Source organism: Colias croceus, chromosome Z (assembly GCF_905220415.1).
Source record: "Colias croceus chromosome Z, ilColCroc2.1".
Taxonomy (NCBI): Eukaryota; Metazoa; Arthropoda; class Insecta; order Lepidoptera; family Pieridae; genus Colias; species Colias croceus.
This window is the reverse complement of record NC_059568.1, coordinates 4,733,511-4,748,971: the sequence shown is the minus strand read 5'-3', so window position 1 is coordinate 4,748,971 and position 15,461 is coordinate 4,733,511. Positions and strand designations below refer to the sequence as shown.

The 15,461-nt window shown below is 32.1% G+C and overlaps 1 protein-coding gene across 2 annotated transcripts; it reads left to right on the top strand.

Moving 5' to 3' along the window:
* The first annotated feature begins 1,410 nt into the window (after positions 1-1,410).
* On the top strand, positions 1,411-14,939 carry LOC123705234 (nucleobindin-2-like). 2 transcript variants are annotated; one of them, XM_045653931.1, is made up of 10 exons: positions 1,411-1,572; positions 1,921-2,037; positions 5,173-5,280; positions 6,661-6,768; positions 7,321-7,488; positions 8,311-8,433; positions 10,560-10,656; positions 12,783-13,016; positions 13,502-13,605; positions 13,869-14,939. In XM_045653931.1, the coding sequence occupies exons 2-10, from the start codon at positions 1,927-1,929 to the stop codon at positions 14,604-14,606; spliced, it is 1,791 nt and encodes a 596-aa protein (XP_045509887.1). In that variant the 5' UTR covers positions 1,411-1,572; positions 1,921-1,926; the 3' UTR covers positions 14,607-14,939. The 2 variants fall into 2 exon arrangements, with proteins under 2 accessions (XP_045509887.1, XP_045509886.1); XM_045653930.1 differs by lacking the exon at positions 10,560-10,656 and adding an exon at positions 10,424-10,523.
* Positions 14,940-15,461: the final 522 nt, after the last annotated feature.

The window sequence follows — 15,461 nt, the reverse complement described above, 5'->3', positions numbered from 1 at the left end:
TAAAACCTTTTGTTCGTTGTTGTCCATTTGGACGTACGTCCCGCCAAGGTCATACACGATGCATGACGCAAAACGACAGTGAATAGTATTGACGTACGTCAATAATAGTTATTATTATGTTGCTGGATGTGCACGATGAATTTTTCGTCCAGCGAGCACCCCCAACACCGCGAACGTCGTGCAGATGGATAGTGAATAGTGCGGACGTACGTCAGAGCGGTCCTGCATCGTGCGTGCTCGATCGCGAATAGGCTTGCTGTACAGCACTCAGAGCAATAAAGCAGATTAGCATTATGAGCTTGTCTTTCACGCAAATAGCATGTGTCAACAAATGGATCGTGAAACGATTATGAGGTTTATTCAAAAATATAAGTTGCACAAATGTTTATGGAATGTTTCCAGCGTCGATTATATGCAAAAACAAAAAAGAAAATCAATGCTTTACAAAATCTAGTACCCATTACATATTTGGATGAAAAAATTATTATATACGTTTATGATAAATTGTTTTCATCCTAAACCTCTTCCTTTTTCTTTTATTCTCTTCTGCTGCTGACAATATCAACTTCGTTCGATTTAAATGCCATGCTTGATGCGCGCACAGCAGCCTTGAGCTGACGTACAGCCTCGCAGGGAGGGACCGTGAATAGGCGCTTTGCATCGTGTATGACCTTGGCGGGACGTACAGCCAAATGGACCGTGAATAAGACGCTTTATTTAATTTTAAAAAGTAATTACCAAGAACTATAACCACAACTATAACCTACTACATATTATATACATTCATAATTTAATTTATTTAATAAATCTACTAGACTATAATTAAATTGTGTAATCGTTTTTGAGCTGACTTACGATTTTTTTTTAATAAAGCCGTTATATCGAAATATCGATATTTTTTTCGATATATCGAACTCCGATATTGATATATTTTAAAATATCGATATATCAAAAATACGATATTTTATAAAATATCAACAGATTCTGCTGTACAGCAAGCCTATTCACGTTCGAGCATGCACGATGCAGGACCGCTTGCACGACGTTCGCTCGCTGGACGAAAAATTGGTCGTGCACTTCCAGCAACATAATCATAATAATTATTGACGTACCTACGTCAATACTATTTACTGTCGTTTTGCGTCGTGCATCGTGTATGACCTTGGCGGGACGTACGTCCAAATGGACCGTGAATAAGGCGCTTTATAAAATTCAGTACTAATTGGTATTTAATCACAATAATCGTGCAATAATCAATATATTAATAGTTCCCTACTATTTCATTTTATAAATTATTTCAGAGAATATATCAACGTCCTTCATGCAAAATTTATTTAATACGTGTTACAAAAAGGTTACAAAAAATAAAAAAATAAAAATAATAAACATGATCTAGTCTTTGGTTTGTAGTTTTCTCTTTCTCTCTTGATTGGGACACGTCATGACGTCAAGTCAATAGTCATGTACAAAATAAAATCGTGATTCGCGAATGCCGATTTTGCTATTGACGCCAAATGTAACTTTAACGTTTTATAAATTAGACGTGGATTTTGTTTACATGACCTGAAAGAGGTAAGTGTCTTATTGAAATAAAATTTGTGCTACTGCTAAGTACATACTTTATAATATAATATTTATTAATTATTAAATTCCTGTACGTGCATTTTTATCCAATGATCCAACAGCTGTGTTTATTTAAATAAATACCTAATAAAAAATGATTTTATTTTGCATGAATACCAAACATTGAGTATTTTTTTAGAATGCATGATAGGTAATTCTTGCAATTACAAAATAATTCCTTATCGGTTCGGACTAATCTATTTCATATAATTAATGAAACAGTATGTATTATCGATTCTATAATCTCTCTAATGAAATCAGTTCATATGTATAATAATTGTTTATTTTTTGTTTCAGATTACAATGAGGCCAATTTTATGTATATTTTTTCTGATAGCTATACTTCATTGTTCATATGCTCCTCCAGTTACCCCAGATAAAGAAAAAGAAGAAAGTGAAATTAAAGATGACCTGGTAAGTTTTATGTATAAAAAATTTACTTTGGATAAAAATTTAAACGCTTTTTACTTATGTCCACATAAGAACCTAAATTTCATCATCATTCATGAAGTAAAACAAGTAATAAAAATAAATTAATTATTGCAGTAAACTAGTTTAAAAGTCACTTGTCCTTAAATATAATTTTTATTTTGAGTAACATGTTGTTATGCCAGGAAATGTAAAATTTATACCCAGTTGTAGTTTTTTTAACTACATATTCATATTTGGTATTTATTTTGTTTCTCCAAGGATTAAATCTGTATTATCTTTAAACTCACACAGTTTTTCCTTGATAATTCCTTAATAATCTTATATATATGTTTTAATAAAAATAGGAGCATTTCAATTCAATGAATATTAAAATTTATCAATTGTTTATACTACCTACCTAAATACACATGAAAATGAGTAAACATTTTGGCAACTAACTACTAACTTTCTGAACTGATTTTGATCAACCACCATACCATATAATTATGATTAATTATAGGATTAGCACCTCTGTTTATATTTTTCATACATAATTTTGGCGAATTATGTTGAGTAGTATAATAATATACTTGTTTACAAAAACAGTTGTAAATTTTTCTAGTTATATTATGACTTATGAGAATGCTCTGCGACGTGAACAAGAAAATATTTTTGGGATTATAAGAAAGTGATATTCTGCAATTGCAATTTAATAATAAATTCAAGCAATGAACATGTGACCTTTAAATCTATACTAATATTATAAAGCTGAAGAGTTTGTTTGTTTGTTTGTTTGAACACGCTAATCTCGGGAACTACTGGTCCAATTTGAAAAATTCTTGCGGTGTTAGATAGCTCATTTATAGAGGAAGGCTATACGCTACGACCAACAGGAGTGGAGCCACGGGGGTGAATCCATGCGGAGCAGCTATTTTAATGATAAAGCGCAAACATGGGCAAAATATGATTTTGTTAAAAAAACCCAAGTTTTTGTTGAAGAAACCACTTTATATATTTTATGCAAATTTAGATTAACTGGTTAATTCATAGTATTTAAATCCGACTATAAGGTAACTAACGTTAGTCGGATTTTTCCTGCTATGCTAAAGCATGTGCTACAAATAAAAAAGAAGCTAATATGTTTGCAAAACCAAAATTGTATATGAAAGCAATGAGCTATGGCGATTTCATGGTTATAACTGTTCTTATCAATGCAATGCCAATGTCTTGATTTGCAACCGTGAACGTTAATGCTGGCATGATGTTCAAGTCCTTGCGAGTATTGTATTGTGCTTTTCAATCAATAATTGCGAAATCTATTAACTTTTACAATAGGGGCATTAGTCTATATGCTATATTATGTACATAACTTTCAAGTGACAAATAAGAAAATTATAAAGTAATCTGCTGTTCTTTTAAATAATAATTTTCTGTTAATGCTAGGAGATCTGTTTAATTGATCGATTTTCTTATCGGCAAAGCCTTTCATTAGCTTACTTCATCAATTTCGGTATTAATTAACTTCCATATGTATGTAATTCTTAATCATAATGTCGCAATTTGGCTTTCCTGCTTGATTTCTGTATGAATATGTTTTACCTTGTTTACCATACCATACATTTTATAAAAAGTGTTAGGTATATATAAGTATACTAGCTTACCGCCCGCGGCTTCGCCCGCTTTCTCTAAAACGATTTGAAATTTAAACTATCCTATCTCTCAAGTTGAATCGAACATGGTGTGCGAATTTTATTATAATCGGTTAAGTGGTTTAGGAGTCCATTGAGGACAAATATTGTGACACGAGATTTATATAGGTATATGTATTAAGATTGCTAACCGAAAGCATAGAATACCATAATGCGCTTCGCCCGCTTTATCGAAAACCTAATTCATACTATATATTATGTACTTTATATTTTTTATTTTTTTATAATATCACTAGCGGTCCGCCCCGGCTTCGCCGTGGTACATATTTCGAAATAAAAAGTAGCCTATGTTCTTTCTCAGGGTCTAAAGATTGTCTGTGCCAAATTTTATCAAAATCGGTCCAGTAGTTTATGAGCCTATTCATTATAATGAAACAAACAAAGTTTTCCTCTTTATAATATTATAGTGTAGATAAATGCGAAAGTAACTCTGTCTGTCTGTCTGTCTGTCTGTTACTCAATCACGCCTAAACTACTGAACCAATTTTCATGAAATTTGGTATGGAGATATTTTGATACCCTAGAAAGGACATAGGCTACTTTTTATCCCGGGAAAATGACGAAATCCCGGAAATCCCACGGGAACGGGAACTATGCGGGTTTTTCTTTGACTGCGCATCCGAAGCCGCGGGCGGAAACCGAATATTATATACCTTCATGAATCACTGTATCTATTACAAATTAAACTCCATAAAAATATGTGGCGTAATTTTAACGCTTAGAGCGTTAATTTTAAAAGGTGGAAAGCGACTTTGTTGAATACTATGTAATGATTAGACTCTATTTCTGCGTCCTGCGATTTCGCCTGCGTAAATGAGATTTACCTTTTATAGTAATAATATATTTAAAAAGAATCCTAATTTGCTCCTTACTACATCAGCTATCTGTCAGTGACAGTCCTTCAAAATAGAGCCAGCCTTTGGCCACAAATAGTATAAATTGCTTCTTTGGTATAAGCACCATATTGTAGGTATATACTATATACATAAAAACCAGTGATCTTAATACATATTATAACTAAGAGACTTAAATTTTATTATTGATGTAGATTTTATGTATGGTTGTAAAACATGCGTTATGACTTATGAGTATATTTCAATATTTTCATAACAATTTTCCTTATTTTATGTATGCGATTTATAACACTAACTGCAAATCTTATAGCTAAAAGGCGAATTGGAATTACCACTCTTAAATGTGTCAACCAGCGTAAAATTATTCAATTTATGAGACTTGATTTTTTTATCAATATTTTTGTAACTATTTTTCTTATATGCATATTATGATTTATAACTGCAAAGCATAAATTATATTAACAAAGCGAACGTTACTCCTAAAAATTATTTCGCTCGAAGCTATTCAAAACCATAGTTTTGACTTGTTTGGCGACTTCATTTTTTTTTGTTCAATAAGATTATTTATATTACAGGAAGAGTATATGGAATATCACAGATACTTGAAGGAGGTGGTGCAAGCATTGGAAAGCGATCCAGACTTCCGTGAACGTCTGGAGAAAGCTGATGAAGAAGATGTTAGGGTGAGTTATATGGGAGTTCAGTTTTTTTTTCTTAAAAAAAATATTAAAAAGTAGACACAGTTTTACGCATTTTAGGCAATAAATACATTAAAAATACTCTTTGTTACGTAGGTTATCCTTCAAAAATAGTTTTTTCACAAAAGGGGAAAAAACGAAATGCAACTGATGAGCATAAAATGAACACCATGTAGGTAGGTATTGTGTAGGATTTGGAAGATACAAATGCCGGGTGAATTTACACTTTCTACAAATTACGTACAGGACTCGATTCATATTAATTTATTCCATTTAGTTTATTGATTTCCTCTTCATCTTCAAGTATTGCAATTGAAATCCACGGCCGTACGTAAATATTCAATATATTCGAGATATGAGCGGACGCGGGTCATTACCCGCGTTGTGCAAACGATTTCTATTTATATGTTTGATTCGCTTCCATATTACCTATAAATCGTTCTTATACATTGGTTTGAGCAAGATTTTAAGACCAATATTGTCTACAAGCCGTTTGTTCGGACGTCCGTTTTGATCTAGCATAAAAAAAAGCCTATGTTACTCCTGTATAGGGTAGTTTGTTGTTAGTGAAAGAATTTTCATGATCGGTTCAAGATTTTCGAAGATTACACTCTACAAACATACGAACTTAACTACCTTTTTATAACATCAGTATAAATGTTTACGCACGTAAATAAACAATCTAGAAGAGTAGGTACACGTAGGTTTTTCGAATGTTTTTCCGTATACTATATGGCTTGTTTATTTCGTCCTTGAGTACGTGTTTGTGGACAAAGGATTACTTTTAATGATCTCTGCTCACACGCATTCTGGCTCTGAAAAGGCACGTAAATCGTAATCGATCTTGTAGATTTCATATTATGTACATATTATTTTACACCATTTTAATCACGATAATTAAAATCATCAATGTAGTTAGATAGGCTTTTATGAGATTGTATGTTACGTCGTCTAGATCGATCTTCTTGATGTATTTTATATACTTTATATACTAGCATGCCGCCCGCGGTTTCGCCCGCTTTGTCTAAAACCTAATAAATTATATACTAAAACCTTCCTCTTGAATTACTCTATCTATAAAAAAAACCGCATCAAAATCCGTTGCGTAGTTTTAAAGATTTTAGCATACAAAGGGACATAGGGACAGGGAAAGCGGCTTTGATTTATACTAGGCATGTTTTTTCAAAAAATATTAAAAAGTTATTCCAATAGAAAAATAGTTCTTCGATCGAATTAATAATTGATAGTCTTATTGATATTCCTTTTAAAACCGTCACTTATTACAGGGGGTTTGTTTTTTACGGATAATTAAGTCAATACATTACTCATTAATAACATGAGTCATAACAATAACATGTTTTGCAGACCGGTAAAATAGCAGAGCACTTGGACTTTGTGAATCATAATGTCAGAACAAAATTGGATGAGATTAAGCGGCGGGAACTGGAGCGCCTTCGACATTTGGCCACTAAGGTAATTTATTATCATCCTGTATATTTTGTTCCCATTACATTTTAGTAAGGAAATTATGTACAAGTCAGCTTTTCATATTTGAACTGGTGTGCATTGTTCGAAGAAGCCTTGAAAGTTATTTCTTCGTTATTCTAAGAATCACACATCTTATTTTCAATCATACATTATTAATTTTAAAATAAATCTATATATACATTGCTCCTTTTTTTTAACAAGGTAGGCGTATAGCTTACCTGTATAGGTACATATCAAAAGACATTGAGATAATTAAAATGTTCATATAAATATGTTTAGTATGTTCAATGTTCATATATAAATATTTTTAAACGCGACCTCACTCGCGTTCGTATTTATTGTAAATCTAAATTGTTATAGAATACATCTGACACGGCAAAACATTTAAATGAGTCCAACTGTTCAGGGCGACAAATGACATATTTGTCACACAGATATATAAAAATACATGTCGTACATACCTACCTTACACAATATATGCAAATAAGACATATTCTTATATAAATTCTAGAACATTCCATCAATTCTATGTTCCAGCAATATGAACTGACTAATAACTTAGAACATGAAGGCAAGGTCCCATCCAGTGATCATTTGGATCACCACAATCCACATACCTTCGAAATTGAAGATCTGAAGAGACTTATCAAGAAAACCACCGAAGATTTAGAAGCAGCCGATAAACAAAGGAAGGAGCAGTTTAAGGTATTCATATAACTATTTTTAATATTATAGAACTTTTTAACACGCTTTTACTAGCTTCACCTGTATGTCTGTATCTAACCGACATCTTAAGACTTGATTTTGACTCTAAACGGACAGATTTAATACAACCTTTGTACTCTTATCGATGATAAGTGTTAATACAATCATTTCATGAGTTTAAGCGTGGTTTTTTAGTTTTTCTTGAACTAGAGGTAAATGGAGAAATTATTATGGAGTGTAAACTTGTTATTATTCACGTGCAGATAATGTAACGAACCAGACGGCAGGCATCGTTATAATATATGTTAAACCGATTTTAATTAATTGGAGACTTTCTTTATATTATCTATGCCCTTGCCCTTGTAGCAAAGCCCTTATAGGGTGTTAGGTGTGTTGGTTTGAAATAAACTGTAGTGGGAGCAATTTAATGAGAGTATATTTGTATAAGTGACAAAGGAGAAGAAATAAATTCGATATCAAAGTAAAGAATACAATAAATGTTTCCATGACTACCACAATAAATTAAGCTGCTTATATATCAAATAAGATATATTCATAAAAGCATTTGCAAATTATATTTTTCTATTAAAGAAAAGAGAATAAAATATAATAGTACTAGCTTTTCGCCCGCGGCTTTGCCCGCTTTGTGTAAAACGTAATAAATTATATACTAAAACCTTCCTCTATCTATTAAAAATACTGCATAAAATATGTTTCGCAGTTTTACAGATTTGAGCATACATAGGGAAATAGGGACAGAAAACGATTTTGTTTTATACTACGTAGTGATGTAATGTAATGATGAATAATTGCAAATTACAGGAATACGAGATGCAAAAGGAATTTGAAAAACATCAAAAGTTAGAAAGTATGGATGAAACGCAAAAGAAGGAATATATGGAGAAACTGAAAACCGAGGAAGAGGCTAAGAAACACCACAAACCCGTAAGTACTATTTTTCAATGTTAATTTTGTTAAATAAATTATTTTTAATATTTTTTTTATACAAAGAGGAGGAGGTACTCGGATAGTTAAATGCTTTATTTTTATTGTTGCTAATTGGGGTCTTCATATTAATATTATTATGGGAAATATGAATAAGGTTCGATTTTATCACTTACTAACTGCGGTTTAATTCTGTGGCATTTCATTTTCTGCAGACTTTCATTCCCAATTAGGACCTTTAAAAATATCTTCATGCTTTCTTAAAATATTTGTAACGGATATAATCGCGATTTAGTCATAATATTATTTTATTTATTGCAATAAATTTTATAATGGACATTGCAAAAATATTTAGTAGTAATTTTATTAAACTCATTAAAATGAAGATAATTGAAATAAGTAATTAAATATTGCATTATTTTCTTGCACATTTAATATAACATAACACTAAAATTAACATTTATGTTTGTACAAATTAAAATGCAAATTACCATATAGATTCTCATTATTTCTTTCATTATCAGACTTACGTTTTTACTGTGAGAAATGATGTTGTTCTAAGATTTTCCCATTGTATATATGTAGTTGTACCGATTTATAATATTTAACACGGTTTACACGCGTAGAACATTTTAACACCGTGGTTAAATTTGTGAAAGATTGCTATATTAAATATGTATATCAATTTCCAAATTATATAACCAAGACGTTATGTATTGTAAATTGATTTTATTTATTTCAATTGATACACGAAATAAACAGATTGATGTATGACTAAATAAATACAGTTAAATGTACACAAGCATAATAATTAATAATTAGCTTAAATCTTAATTTACTTCTCCATTAAATATGGAAAATTAATGTTATCATCCTATCCTACTAATATTATAAATGCGAAAGTTTGAAATGTATGTATGTTTGTTACTCTTTCACGCAAATACTTCTGAACTGATTACAATTTAGCACACATATAGAGGTAACTTAGATTAACTCATAGGATAGGTCTTATCCCGGAAATCCCACGGGAACGGGATTTTTCTTTGAAAACGCGGGCGAAGCCGCGGGCGGAAAGCTAGTATATTATAAATTAATCATAGTTACCATGCGAAACCACTTTCATAGTTTGAACGTAAGTCACGATTCTTATATTTGCAGTCATGAATATTTCGCATTGTATGATAAATTGATTTTTTTAGAATGCCATTGTATGTATGCCAAGTATTATCAGAATACATAAATTAGGTCATTGTAATAAACATAAACAATGTGGGTATAGATATCAACTAAATGTATTTTGTCATGTTTTAATAACTCAGCCCCCCGGAATCACAGACACAATAGAAAATCTATTGTACAGATCGGGCCGCTCGGGGCTCAATGGGTTAATATTTATTGATTAACAATCTGGTTGTAAATATTTAATTCCAAGAAAGTCTTCAGAAGAGATAATGATGACGTTAAATACAAAAACACTTTATACCTTAGTTTAATGTGTACTTAAATAAATCTCCTTGTGTCTAATCTAATACATATCTATATACAATGTTTGGTTATATATAACACATGATTTAAGTTAGCGCAATAAATTGCATATTTATGCTTGGAATTATTTTTAAAATAAAATGGTTATCAAGGACACTGTGGAAGTTCAGCTTGGGAAAAAATTATGCCCTTCTACAAATAATAACATCTCAAAATATTAATATAAAGAAAAAGAACAACATGCAAATAATTTTATGTGCGATAAAATTGTGTTAAAATGTTTGACAATACTTATTTCTTATAATGGTTATAAATAACAAAAGGTGGAAGTTCAGCTTGGGACAAAATTTGCTCTTCTACAAATAACAAATTTTTTTAATATTTTGATTTTTTTTTATTTTGGTCATATTATGGACATGCTTGCTGGGTACAATACAAAATTTGGTTTGGCAAAATGTATATCAACAGTACATATCATAAAACTTTCGTCCCCAAACCTGAACAGATCCACCACCCCGGCTCGAAACAACAACTCGAGGAGGTATGGGAGAAACAGGATCACATGGATCAACAATTTGACCCAAAAGCATTCTTCATGATGCATGGTGAGTGCTAAAATAATTATGTGTTGTCTGTGGCAGTTGCACCATCCAGTGACAAGGCAACAGTTGTTAGAATTGTGGAAAAGCGACCGAATGGACAGGGATTTCGACCCAAAGGTGTTTTTCATGATGCATGGTAAGGTCCGAGCGTGCGTGTGTTGCGCGTCGGTTGTACTAAATTGTTGGTTTGAAGTAATAGTTTGATTTAGATAAAATAGTTTTCGTTTGCTGAAGTTATTGGAAAAGTATTGGAATTGTGTAGGTACCTATTGAATTATTGAAATTTTAAATGTTATTTTAATTGGCACACGTGTTCGTAAAGTGGTCACCACCGCCTATAAACGCTTGTAAAACTGGTTACAAGTGCTTTTCAGTGCTATAGTGAATATTAGTTACGACTAAATGTAAATACCAAATAATTTAGATTTTTATTGTTATAGATTAAAAGCTGTTTTCAAAACTTTTTAAATTTAAATTGGGTTTATCACAATAAACCATATTCCAAAGCTATTTGAGTAGCTTTAGATGAAAATTTTAAAGATCTCAAAGATATTTTAAGATGATATAATTATTTTTATTCAGATTTTTTCATAAAACTATTAGTACAACCGACGTCTTTTAGCATGATCGTTAGTTTATTTATTAATATCAGTGTTGTTTTGTTGTTTGCTTGCACGCTTTAGATCTTCATTGTGTAGTGAAGAGCATTTTAGTGTTGTATTTTTGTTTATTTTAGTATATAAAGATTAACGGTAAGTATAATTATATTAACTAATTTATGTTTTTGAAGTTATTTAGTAAACAATCAAATTTTTTATGTGATTAAATGACATACAATAAATTATATTTTTGTACAATAGTAATTGTTTACAAAATAACGTCTATAGGAACCTAAAAATATGTAATCACTTTTTGAAAATTGTTCTTAGATACCACATTATTTACAATTAGGTACTAATGCAAAGCAAAATTGATTTGATACTCACAGTACAATATTAATCAATAACAGTACACAAATTGATATTCTAATACATTTTAATACATTACAAGTTACAACCAATATTATAAATTCTATAGTTATGCAAATACACTATTTTTTATTCACGGTTTGGCTCACATTTATAATGCCTGACATTCCCCTTATAGTTCAGGATACATCGCCCATTTTTGAAAGTGACTACTATCAAGCTAATTTTCCGTTTGTAGCTTTATTTTGATGAGACGCCCAATAATTTCGTGTACGAAAGTCTCGATTGTGGTAGCTAACAGAGATAACAAGGATAAAAATTTTTGATTTGATGGTTCTCAAATATTTATTACTAACTGAATTTTTTTGTTTTTGTTCAATCTCAAGATAATTACCAAAATTATTCGAAAAAATATTTGTCCTACAAAATCTATGGTTGGTTCAAAGTGTCCCCCTTTCCAAAGTTTATCGATAACGAGGTCATCATAAATGATTACTAACAAGCTGATTTTTTTGTTTTCACTTAATTAATGTTTATATAATTCAACAGACATATTGTCCTACAAATTGCGTAATAAATATTTGAGAACCATCAAATCAAAAAATTTTATCCTTGTTATCTCTGTTAGCTACCACAATCGAGAGTTTCGTACACGAAATTATTCGGTGTCTCATCAAAATAAAGCTACAAACGGAAAATCAGCTTGATAGTAGTCACTTGCAAAAATGGGCGATGTATCCTGAACTATTAAAAAAATACTCTCTCTATTTCATTCTACAATTTTATATTGGTCACAATTTAATCTCTGTGCTAAAATTCGTCGAGATCGGTATTTATAATATTGGTAGTAGTAATTTGATTGTATAAACTTGAAGTAGATTTAAACTTACATACGGTGTTTTGCAATATTAATAAGTGATACTTAATTTTGAAATGTGTTTGTGATACTGTTGATTTTATGTCCTTTATTCGATTAAAAAATGATATTTCAACTTTCCTTTTGAAGTATTATTAAATCGAATAAGTAACTTCACTTTGTGTTTTGCATAAATACTTATATATTATTACCAAAGATGATAAGGCTGCCAATTTCTGCAGTGATCATTCTTGTGCTATGTATCTGTATCTGTATATTATACAAAGTGTTTTCTATCCTATTCTGCTTTTGACTTTCCAAAGGTGTTTATCCTTTCAAAATCAAGTACCACTCAAATCAACGACTCAAATACTACACGGATAACACTAACTGTATCATTAAAGTAACTCAACTAATAAAAATATCATAAAAATCCAGATGTCGACGGCAATGGTGTATGGGACGCTGACGAAGTCAAAGCTCTATTTATAAAGGAGTTGGACAAATTATATGGACCAGGAGGACCTAATAAGGATCTACATGAACGTGCCGAGGAAATGGAGAGGATGAGGGAGCACGTGTTCAAGGAAAACGATAGGAATGGGGATGGTCTGATTGATTTCCACGAGTTCATGACTGAGACGCAGCGCGCTGATTTTAATAAGGACGAAGGTGGGTATGGGAAAGGTGTCAAATAGGTCTAAATAGCCAGGGATTGGTCTGCGTCATAAACTGATGGTATTGATAAGGTTCTTTGTAATAAGTAAAGGGGGTTTAAAAAAGACAGAAATATAAAGAAGTCAGGGAGTATCAAAAAATATGTGTGACTTCATTTAGTGAATATCTGGCTGATGTAAAGAAAAATCTATAAAAATATCGAGGAAGGTGATGTCTGATCAAAATATTATTTTCTTTAGATACATTGCAATATATGTAGTAATTTAATAATTATTATAGATTTTTATTTGATATATTGTTCACTAGTTTTTGTTAATAGTTGTTAGAAGGATTTATAGGAAAAGTAATTTCTGCTAAAATAGCACCATCCTAATCTTAAACCTAAATTAATTTTCGCAAAACATATTATTATAAACAGTGAATATATTTTAAGAATAATAGAATTACATTTGTTTTAAATATAATTTATTTAATTTAAGGATGGAAGTCAATCGACGAGAATCAAATCTACACCCAGCAGGAATATGAGGAATATGAACGTAGACGTCTCGAGGAGTTGAGATATTTGCAACAACGCGGTTTGGTATGTCATAAGCAATATTACGATATTAAATACAATTTATCTGAATTTATATATTTATCTAGAGATTAGAATAACAAAGAGAAGGACCTTAAGTACCATATTTTTCCCTTTTTAGCGCTTCATTTATGTAGCTGTTAATAATTCTTGCTATTAACGTTGTAGTATACATATTTCTATAGTTTTTTTTTTTTTTTTGATATTTAATGATGATGATACATATTTCTATAATATTTATTGGCTTAAACTGTAAATTTATGTTACAGGTTGACGCTAACGGCCGCCCCGTACCCGGCGCTGAACATCAGCTCCACCAATACGAGCAACAGAAGCAGGCGTACCACCAACAGCAGCAACAGGCGTACCACCAACAACAACAAGCGTATCACCAGGGACAACAGTATCCGCAAGGCTATCAACAACCTAATCAGTATCCTAACCAAGCCCCGCAAGGACAGTTCCAGGGCCAACCCCAAGGCCAGTTCCAGGGCCAACCTCAAGGCCAGTTCCAGGGCCAACCTCAAGGTCAATTCCAAGGTCAACCTCAAGCTCAATACCAGGGCCAACCTCAAGGCCAACCACAGGGGCAATTCCAAGGTCAACCACAGGGTCAATTCCAGGGCCAACCTCAAGGCCAACCGCAAGCTCAATTCCAAGGTCAACCGCAAGGCCAATTCCAAGCTCCACCACAAGGCCAACCCCAAGCACAATATCAAGGCCAACCGCAAGTCCAAGCTCAACCGCAAGTCCAAGCTCAACCTCAAGCTCAATATCAAGGACAACCACAAGTCCAGCAACCAGGACAACCACAAGGCCAACCGCAAGGCCAACAACAGCCATCCCAAGCGCAATACCAACCGAACCAGCAAGCGCAGCCCAACGCAAATATGAACCAACCTCCAAGCCAACCTCCAAGCCAAGGCCAACCTCCAAGCCAAGGACAACCTCCAGCTCAACCAGCTCAAATACAACAGCCACAAAATCCAGCCCAACCTACTCCATAGAATCTTATATAAATTGACGACAGTTTCTTTATACGATATAATATCTTTAAAGCTCAAGATCCCCTGACTGTCCCAAAATTCCATTAGACAAATAATTGTCGGGTAATAAGCAATATCAGGTGTATCGAATAGAGAAACTTTAAATTTAGTGTATAAGCTGTTTTTGATGTATGTAAATTGTATTCATTCACACATTGGTGCCAAATTCGCACACTATCATCGCATCGGCCATTAAATTATTCTAATATTTCATGTTTTAATAGATCAAAATCTATTATATTCTTATTATACAGAGATTGTTAGAATTAGTTTCAAATATACGTGACACTTAAATTGCGTTTTATTTATCCCAATATATCCTATATTAGTCCAAGATCCCGGGCCGCAGTCACGTATTTTCTGACAGATGATAGAGATAGACGATGATCCTACACCTACCCGCTAGCTTGGTCAAATGGCCCATTTTCCAGGTATCAGGCGATCAAGGTAAAAAAATACATTAATTCTCGTGTCTGCTCTTCACAGATGTTTAGAATATGTAATTAAAAATAATATATCAACATGGGATCATAGGTACACTTCCCGTCGCCCATATTGCTTAACAGACGCTATAAAGTTCTCAAAATAATAATTAGTTTACGTCTTGTAAATTCTGATGCACAAAAAAGTTGTCAAAGTTCTTCAGACAACTTTAAAAGCCCTTGACAAAAAGACAGACCGATCCAAGGGGCCAATCATCACCTGAATTAAATTGCTGATATTGATCCTGGCTATTTAATACAATTTTGACGTAGGTATTTGGCGAAGATGTTTTAATTTTAATTGACATTGTTATTTAACTAAAAGTTATGATAA